Source organism: Coenobita brevimanus, chromosome 116, assembly GCF_032717465.1.
Source record: "Coenobita brevimanus isolate Jiangsu-jjx chromosome 116, ASM3271746v2, whole genome shotgun sequence".
Classification (NCBI taxonomy): domain Eukaryota; kingdom Metazoa; phylum Arthropoda; class Malacostraca; order Decapoda; family Coenobitidae; genus Coenobita; species Coenobita brevimanus.
The window spans coordinates 1,650,001-1,660,000 of NC_137069.1; the positions used below are offsets into that span (position 1 = coordinate 1,650,001).

The 10,000-nt window shown below is 47.0% G+C and overlaps 1 protein-coding gene across 1 annotated transcript in view; it reads left to right on the forward strand.

The window, feature by feature from the left end:
• LOC145418765 (uncharacterized) overlaps nt 1-10,000 on the forward strand; it is a 402,864-nt gene that overhangs the window by 105,324 nt on the left and 287,540 nt on the right. Inside the window, exon 5 of the mRNA XM_080287101.1 lies at nt 7,063-7,158. Within this exon, the coding sequence (XP_080143227.1) occupies nt 7,063-7,158 (96 nt within the window). The remainder of the gene's footprint in view (nt 1-7,062; nt 7,159-10,000) is intronic.

Genomic DNA, 10,000 nt, shown 5'->3' on the forward strand with positions numbered 1-10,000 from the left:
GGTGGTGGTGGTGGTGGTAGTTGTGGTAAAGGTGGTGACGATTTTAGGGATAGTGGCAGGAAAATAGTGATGATATTTGTGGTAGTAGTTGTGGTGGTGATAATGGAAAGGTAGTAGTGATGGTAGTAGTGGTGGTAGTAGTGGTAGTGATGGTAGTTGTGGTAGTGGTGGTACTTGTGGTAGGAAGGTTAAGTGGGTGACTGAGAGGGTGAGAGATTGTGGTGGGTGTGGTTGTGATGAATGGGGTAATGTGGAGGGGCGTGGGAAAGAGGTGGTGGTGGTGGTGGTGGTGGTGGTGGTAATGGTGGTGATAATTGTGGAGGTGGTGGTGGTGGTGGTGGTGATGGTGGTGGTGATGGTAGTGGTGATAGTGTTGGTGATGGTGGTGATAATTGTGATGGTGATGGTGGTGATGGTAGTGGTGAAAGGTAGTGCTGGTGATGGTGGTAGTGGTGGTGATGGTAGTGGTGAAAGGTAGTGCTGGTGATGGTGGTAATGGTGGTGGTGATGGTAGTGGTGATGGTGGTGATAATTGTGATGGAGAGGGTCGTCATTGAAGGTGGACTGATGGCAAGTTTAGTCCAAGTTGGAGTTAAGGCAGTCTGACAGGAAATTCTCGCGTTGTTGGACTCCATCTCCGGGAGGTTTGAAGACGATGGGGAGAGGAAAGTTTTGCCTCAAGAAAAATCACTAAGGAGGAAAAGGAAAAGGGTGTGTGGGATCCTTGTCTTACTTTGTGTCTTGAGAAAAATATGGGAAGGAGTAACGACAAGATAGTAGGATTTTAATATACCTTTTTGGTTGGCTTGAGAAATAAAACAGAACTGGGGTAGTGTGGGATTTATCTATTTTTTTTATCTATTTATCTGTTAATTTATTTGTTTATTAATCTATTGAGAAAAATCCGTGAGGTTTAAAACACACCTGGGGAAGCGGATTCATTTATTTATTTACTTATATTTGCCCTTTCAAACACACACGAATTTGTTGACTGCTGTGAAGTTCCCCCAAATTGTCTGTCTGTCTGTCTATCTATTGCCAGACGCCTTAATCCCGTAAGGGGTGGCCACAGACAAATCGCCTCCATGTCGCCCCGTCTCCCGCCATTTCATTGCCCTGCTCCCAACTCACCCCCCTCCCCTTCTCTCATATACCTCTCCACTCCATCCCTCCATCTCATCCTCGGCCTCCCCCTCCCTCTGCCCCCCTCCACCTCACTCACATACACTCTCCTCGTCAGTCTCTGCTCCCAGTTCACACACACCTTCTCTCATATACCTCTCCACTCCATTCCTCCATCTCATCCTCGGCCTGTCCCCCCCCCTCTCTCTCTCTCTCTCTCTCTCTCTCTCTCTCTATCTATCTATCTATCTATCTATCTCCCAAAATTGTGTATCTTAAAACCTTTTGTTCCAATTTTGTTAAGGAAATACAAACCCGCCACATTAACCCTGAGCCACACTAACATCTCAGCTTACACCTCCCCCACCTGCCTTGTATGCCATCGTCAGTACGAGACAGAAAGTTGGATATGAGTTCCTGTGTAATCTGATGTACCCACACACACGTTGGCGTATACGAGGGAGGGAATTTAGAGATGTGTGTGTGTGTGTGTGTGTGTGTGTGTGTGTGTGTGTGTGTGTGTGTGAGAGAGAGAGAGAGAGAGAGAGAGAGAGGGACCTTAAAACTCACCTCGCCCTCTCAATATACCTAAGCCTAACTCACACAAATTCTCAAGGTCCCAAGCAATGTACAGGAAAAGCTATTAAGACTGACCACTTGTATAAAGATTCTTAAGGTTGGTTCATTTACTTCTTGAAATCTGTTACGTACTTCTTTAACTTTATAATTTTGAGGAGGTGAGTTTTAGGTAGTCCCCCCCCCTCTCTCTCTCTCTCTCTCTCTCTCTCTCTCTCTCTCTCTCTCTCACACACACACACACACACACACACACACACACACACACACACACACAGACCACCGCCTCCTCCCCCCTCCTCCCTTCACCATTTCTTCCCTCTCACTCCCCACGCCCTCCCTTTTTTTCTCTCTCTTCCTCCTCCTCCCCCCCTACCTCCCTCATCTCTCCTTTCCTCCCCCACCGCTCCCTACCTCCTCCACCTCTTCTTCCTACCAGTCCATACCTCTCCTCTCCTTCCCTCCTTCCTCCATTCTTTCCTTCCATACGCCCCCTCCCTCACCCTTCCTCCCTCTGTTACTTCCCATTCCTCTTCCCTATTGTCTTCTTTCTTCCTTCCTCCTTCCGTCGATCCTCCTCCTTCTTCCTTCTTCCCTTTGTACCCTCTTTCTCTCCTCTATTCCCTGTCCTCCCTTTCCTTCACCTTTTCTTTCCTTTGCCTCTTTTCCTAACCATTCTCCTTTCCATTTACACTCCTTCCTGTCCTCCTATCCCTTTCCTCTGCGTTATTCCCTCCTCTCCTTACTCTCCCCTCCCCCTCCTTTCCTTCCTTTCTGTCTCTCCTTCCACCCTCCCCTCCATCCCTCCCCTTCCTCCCTCCCTCCTCCCTCTCTGCCTCCCTCCATCACCACCCTTCGTACCTACCCTGTCATTAGCCTGCCAGATTGGGCGTATGGGGCGAATTATTCTTTCTCGCCTCCACCAGACGCTTTATCCCCCTCAGGAAAAACCCCCCTCGTGCTGAAGGGGTTAAGAATCCCCCTGAGTACCCGAGAATCACCAAGAATCGCGAAGGAAAAATAGAATCGTAAGTGACTCCTGGCAACTGAAAGGGTCGGAGAGGTGTCCCTTGTCCCGCACAGGGTTGCCAACGCCAGAGGGCCAAGTTTTGGGACGATTTTTGGATTTTTCTTGGGGTTCCGGCTCGAAAACCCCACCCAAATCGTACCCCACACGTGTATCTGGTTGTGGGGGATGGGTTAGGGGCGGTGGGGTTTGCGGTGGGGGGGTTGGTGTGGGTTGGTGGGGGTTTTTGTGGGTAGTTGTGTGGGTCAGGTCAGGGGTGAGAGGGGGCGGCCAGGGCACCACCTCCACAACAACAGTGCTCCGGGACAAGTGGTGCTGGCGTGACGGTGGTGGGGGGAGGCTCTCGGTATAGCCTGTCGGTATAATAGCCTCTCGGGAGTATAATCACCTCGGTATACTCCATCGGCGTACCTTCAGGTCCATCTCAGAGGTCATCGCTGTCGGTGTGGAAGGCCTGTCGATGTTAGTCGTCGGTAAAGATCGCTGGTTTAGTTCCGTCGATTTAGTCCTTCGGCATACCTCTCCTGTAGCCTCTAGCCTCACGATATATCCCCTCGGTATACCCTCAAAACATACTCCATCGGCATATTCATCGGTGTATTCTCTCGGTATAAATCACAGCCTTTATCCCGTCAGCAAACTTGTGATTATAATTAGTCTTGTTGCTCTGACGATTTGATTCAGCTTAGGAGAGATTTATTTTTAATTTGTTTTATTTATTTATTAACCTTTATTTCTTATTTTTCTGTTTATGTATATTTATTTATTCGCCTATTTATTTATTTATTTCTGTAATTTATATATCCATTTATTTATTTATCTTTATTTGGCTAATTCTTTTTATTTTTTACTTATTTCTATTTTTATTTAACTCTATTCGTCTGTCTGTTTATGTATTTATTATATTTATTTATTCTTGATGGGAGGTGTTAAATGAAGCCTTCCGTAGCCTCTCTCCTGATCTGAGTAAAATTGTTAGTAGTAATTATAAAAGGAAAGACAGGGAAGGAAAGGAAAGGAAACAAGAAGAGAGGGGAGGAAAGGAAAGGGAAAGGAAGAGGAGGAAACGAAAGGAAAGGAAAGAAAGGAAAAAGGAAAGGAAATTAAATGAAGGAAAAGAAAGGAATGAAGTGAAAGAGATAAGTACACCTTCAACTAATAATAATAATAATAATAATCTATATCTATCTACCGTAATAATAACAGTAGCAATAATAATGATGAGTGATGGTGATGATGATGGTGATAGCGATGGTGGTGATGATGATATGTTGGTGATGATGATGATGATGATACGCCCCACCTTACAACACGCCAAGTCTATCTATCTATCTATTGCCAGACGCCTCAATCCCGTTTGGGGTGGCCACAAACAAATCGCCTCCAAGTCGCCCTGTCCCCCGCCATTTCACTCCCCTGCTCCCAACTCACATCCCCCTCTCTCATATACGCCAAGTGCTTCATGTTAATATATAGTTTTGATAATGATGAAATTTTATAAGTGGTGTAAGTGTTAAGTGTATTTGAGAGCATAAGTGATGAACAGGATGATGATGATGATGGTGATGATGATGATGATGAAAATGATGATGATGCATGAGTCTCCATAGAAATGAATCTTTATCAGAAGTAATTTTGTTTCGTCGTATGTTTTCTGTGTGTGTGTGTGTGTGTGTGTGTGTGAGAGAGAGAGAGAGAGAGAGAGAGAGAGAGAGAGAGAGAGAGAGAGAGAGAGAGATTCCAAGTATTTCCTGATGTTTCCCTCTTCAGTGAGATGACGTCAAAAGTTTTTCAGTCTCACTCGACAGTTATTATTATTATTATTATTATTATTATTATTATTATTATTATTATTATTATTATTTTTATTGTATCTTGTTCGCTTTAACTTGCGTAAAATTGCCATCTCACTCACTCACTCTCTCTCACACACACACACACACACACACACACACACACACACACACACACACACACACACACACACACACACACACACACACACACACACACACACACACATTCATAAGCTGTACTAATGACACTGAAGTGGTGATGACGATGCTTCTCCCATTCATTGCTCAAGCCTTCCTCCCCTTCCTCTTCCCCCTCCCTCTCTCCTCTTCCCCTCCCCCCTCTCCTCTTCCTCTCCCCCCTCTCCTCTTCCCCCACCTTCTCCTTAACCTCCACCCCAACCCCATCATCATCATCATCACCACCCCCACCATCATCATCACCACCACCCCCACCATCATCATCATCAGTCATCATCATCATCATCATCATCATCATCCACACACGACACCCCCTCCCCCTCCCCTTTCCCCTTCCTCTTCCCCTTCCCCTTCCCCTTCCCTTCCCCTCCCCTCCCCCTCCCCTTCCCTTTCCCTTCCCCTCCCCCTCCCCTCAAGAATTCCCCCCCCCTCCCCAGTCCGGAAGAGGTTTGAGCGTCCAAGAGGGTGTGGCAAGGATAGGTCCAGGCGGGGGAAAGTCCGGGAATGCCATTGACTCACTGGATGTTCGTAACTCCTGATCCTAAGCGATTTATTTTACATACGAAAAATAAAATTCCTTGTAATCCATTAACTTTTTCTTTTTTCGAGTTTGCGCCTGTAGTACACCAAAAATAATTTCCTCCTCCTCCTCCTCCTCCTCCTCCTCCTCCTCCTCCTCCTCCTCCCCAAGCGGATCTCTCCCCTCACGATTTCTCCTCCCTCCCCCTCCCTCCCCCTCCCTCCCTCACCCACGCTTCCATTGCAAGGCGAGAGAGAGAGAGAGAGAGAGAGAGAAATATGAGAGGAAACGAACAATAGATGTAATGTAAACGGAGAAACTGTAGGGTAGGGTAGGGAAGGGTAGGGTGAGGTAGGGTAGGTTAGGGTAGGGTAGGGTAAGGTAGGGTACGGTAGGTTAGGTTAAGGTAGGTTAGGTTAGGGTAGGGTAGGGTAGGGCAGGGTAGGGTTAAGATAGGGTAGGGTAGGGTAGGGAAGGGTAGGGTGAGGTAGGGTAGGTTAGGGTAGGGTAGGGTAGGGTAGGTTAGGGTGAGAGGTATGCAACTGAGAGAGAGAGAGAGAGAAAGAGAGAGAGCGAGAGAGTAGGGTAGGGTGAGAGGTATGCAACTAAGCGAGAGAGAGAGAGAGAGAGAGAGAGAGAGAGAGAGCAAGAAGTTGACAAGTGCAGCACAGAGGATAATGATTGGGGAGGGAGGGGAGGGGAAGAGGGAGGAGAGTGAGGAATGTAGACAGAGGCGGAGGGGAGGGGAGGGGAGGGGAGGGGAGGTGAAGAGGAAGAGAGAGAGAGAGAGCGAGAGAGAGAGAGAGAGAGTTACATAGTTACATAGATACACAGACCACACAGACCTTACTGTCCCTACGAGGATAGCACAGCAGAAGGCTCTCTCCCCCACCCTCCAGACCCTCCGGCATTTGCCGTACAGGAAACAAGAGAGGAAGTAATACCTTGCAGGAATGAAAAACCTGAAGGAATTTTATAGGATCGGCAGAAAGTAGAATAATATGGAAAAGGAAAATTTGGGCATACAGCCACATACTGTACTTACTCTATACATGCATTTTTTTTTTTTTTATATATATAAAAGGATGAGAGAGAGAGATAGAGAGAGAAATAACAAGGGAAGTGGAGGAGGAGAGGAACATATGGGATAGAAGCGAAGGGAGAGGGAAAGAATGAGAGGAAGTAGTAGTAGTTGTAGTTGTAGTAGTAGCAGTAGCAGTAGTAGAAGAAGAAGAAGATGATGATGAAAAAGAAGAGGGAGAGAGAGAGAGAGAGAGAGAGAGAGAGAGTCGTGAGGACAAGAAACAGTGTGGGAAGGTCAGGGCGTGGGAAGGTGTCTCGTGTAGCCCTCAAATTTGCCCACCCTTTCCCACATTCTTAAAGCTAGCTCACTTCTCTCTCTCTCTCTCTCTCTCTCTCTCTCTAATATTCCTGAGCTGAGAGAGTTTTCACATATATGTTTCTCTGCCCATTGATAGAAAGAAAAAAATCTAATGTATCACCTCGTCCTCCTCTCCTCTGCTGTCTAAGAGAGAGAGAGAGAGAGAGAGATGCGTCAGGGAGGAAAGTGACGGACATGCCATAAGTGTGAAGTGGAGGCAGTGAAAACTTTTGGCGAACTTATAGCAGTGAAACTTTTGGCGAACTTATAGCAGTGAAAACTTTTGGCGAACTTATAGCAGTGAAACTTTTGGCGAGCTTATAGCAGTGAAACTTTTGGCGAACTTATAGCAGTGAAACTTTTGGCGAACTTATAGCAGTGAAAACTTTTGGCGAACTTTTTGTCCATCTTATAAATGATCTTTCTCCTGGATGATGGTCAGTGGGCGGCCTTCTCCACCCACACCCCCACGCCCACGCATGCCCACACCTCCGCCCACCCCGCCCCCACCCCCACCCAGCCGGGATTATGAGTTTCTGTGAGTATGATTGTGTGTGTGTGTGTGTGTGTGTGTGTGAGAGAGAGAGAGAGAGAGAGAGATCTGTCGTGTTCTGCGGGAATAATGATGATGATAATGATGATAATAATGCAGGTTATGATGATGATGATGATTGATGATAGTGATGATGATGATGATGATGATGATGATGCTACTGCTACTGATAATGATGATAATGATGATACTCCTGTTGATGATGTTGATGTACAAAAAAAATTCCTCATTATTCCCCTACGACACAGGTAAAATCCACCGCCCCTCTCACCTGTCGGCTCTAATTACGCTTATCCAGGTAACAAATCACATAATTGACCGGAATTCCAGGTGTGGGCGTAGGCTGACAACATACCACACTCCTGGTGGGCTGTGGTGTTGGCAGAGTGTGTTGGTAGTGGTGGTGGTGTTGGCAGAGTGAGTTGGTAGTGGTGGTGGTGTTGGCAGAGTGAGTTGATAGTGTTGGTAGAATGTGGTGGTGTGGGTAAATTGGGTTGGTGGTGGGGTGTGTTGTTGGTAGTGGTGGTAATGTTTGCAGAATGTGTTGGTAGTGGTGGTGGTGTTGGCAGAGTGTGTTGGTAATGGTGGTAGTGTTGGCATAGTGAGTTGGTAGTGGTGGTAGAATGTGGTGAAGGAGGTAAAGTGGTGGGATGTGTTGGTAGTGATGGTAGTGCTGGCAGAGTGAGTTGGTGTGGTGGTGTTGGCAGAATGTGGTGATGCTGGTGGTAGTGGTGGTGAATTGGATTGGGGTGGGGTATTGTTGGGGTGTGTTGGTAGTGGTGGTAATATTGGTAGTAGGGGTGGTGTGGGCAGTGTGCTGGTAGTGGAGGTGGTGTAGGTAAATCAGGTTGGTTATGGTGATGGTGTGGGTATATTGGGTTGGTAGTGGTGGTAGTGTTGGCAGAGTGGGTTGGTAGTGGTGGTAGTGTTGGCAGAGTGGGTTGGTAGTGGTGGTAGTGTTGCAGAGTGGGTTGGCAGTGGTGGTAGTGTTGGCAAAGTGGGTTGGTAGTGGCGGTAGTGTTGGCAAAGTGTGTTGGTAGTGGTGGTAGTGTTGGCAGAGTGGGTTGGTAGTGGTGGTAGTGTTGGCAGAGTGGGTTGGCAGTGGTGGTAGTGTTGGCAGAGTGGGTTAGTAGTGGTGGTAGTGTTGCAGAGTGGGTTGGTAGTGGTGGTAGGGTTGGCAGAGTGGGTTGGTAGTGTTGGCAGAGTGGGTTGGCCTTGATGGTAGTGGTGGTAGTACTGTTTACCGTATAATATTTTATATATATATTTTATATTATATTTTCATGTCCCCATTTTTGTAGGAGTGGGAAGTATGGTTGTGATGATGATGATGATGATAATGATCGAAAAATGTGTGTGTGTGTGTGTGTGTGTACGTCACCACCCAGCAGGGGAATGTGTGTGTGTGACTGGGGGAGGAAGTTGGGAGTGGTATTTTAGGTGGAGACAGGTAGAGGGTCAGTCTGGATACGTACACACCTGTGGCATGTGTGTGTGTGTGTGTGTGTGTGTGTGTGTGTGTGTAATTCATGTGTATGTGTTGTGTGTGTTAATTTGTGTGTCTGTGTCAATATATGTTTTGGTCTGTGGGCATTGTGTGTGTGTGTGTGTGTGTGTGTGTGTGTGTGTGTGTGTGTGTGTGTGTGTGTGTGTGTGTGTGTGTGTGTGTGAATCCACCTTAACCCAGCCTGAAAGTACCATCTCACCTTGAACACTAAACTATAAAAAGACATTACCTCTAGAATATGGTGTTAGTCAAGGAGCACTGTCATGGAAAGGACGTAGAGCCGTAGTCTTGCCCTTTTCTCCCTTCCAGCTCTTGGATATTTGCTAGAAAGGGTGAAAAATATCTATGAAGGGAGGATAAGGGTGAGATTTGCTTGAAGTTGGGATGGGGAGGCATATCCTTTGTTTTGAGAAGGGAAGATATTAGTGTTGCATTTGTGTTTGTTTTCGCAGTATTGGTTTCTCTCTCTCTCTCTCTCTCTCACACACACACACACACACACACACACACACACACACACACACACACACACACACACACACACACACACACACACACACACACACACACACACACACACATAACCCTACCTTTCCAGACAAACCCTGCAGGAATTACACACACACACACACACACACACACACACACACACACACACACAGGTAACGCCTACTGATAACCCTTACCTTCAGAGTCCACAAGAATTTCAGATCTCCATTTTTGGTCTTTTTAAATCCCCCGCGTCGAGTTTACGAGCCTAGGGTAGGGTAGGGTAGGGTAGGAATGGATAAGGTTGGGTTGGGTAGGGGTGGGTAGGGTAGGGTTGGGTTGGGTTGGGTTGGGCAGGGTAGGGTAGGGTAGGGTAGGGTAGGGTAAGGTTAGGTAGGGTAGGGTTGAGTAGAGTAAGGTAGGGGTAGGGTAAGGTAAGATAGGATAGGGTAGGATTGGATAGGGTTGGGTTGGGTAGGGGTGGGTAGGGTAGGGTAGGGTTGGGTTGTGTTGGGTTGGGTTGGGTAGGGTAGGGTAGGGTAGGGTTAGGTAGGGTTGGGTAAGGTAGGGTAGGGTAGGGTAGGGTTGGATAGGGTTGAGTTGGGTAGGGTAGGGTAGGGCGTTGGTATCTGGCCTTTATCACATAGGACCCGTGCTGTCCTGATGTTTGGAGGCTCCCTAACACGGTTTCCTTAGCGATTTAACCCCCTAGAATCTCTCTTGTCGTGGAGGAGTTAACACACACACACACACACACACACACAAATTGACATCATTCTTTTTTTTTCGTTTTTTCTTTTTCTTTTTTTTACTTACAACCAAGGAGACTGG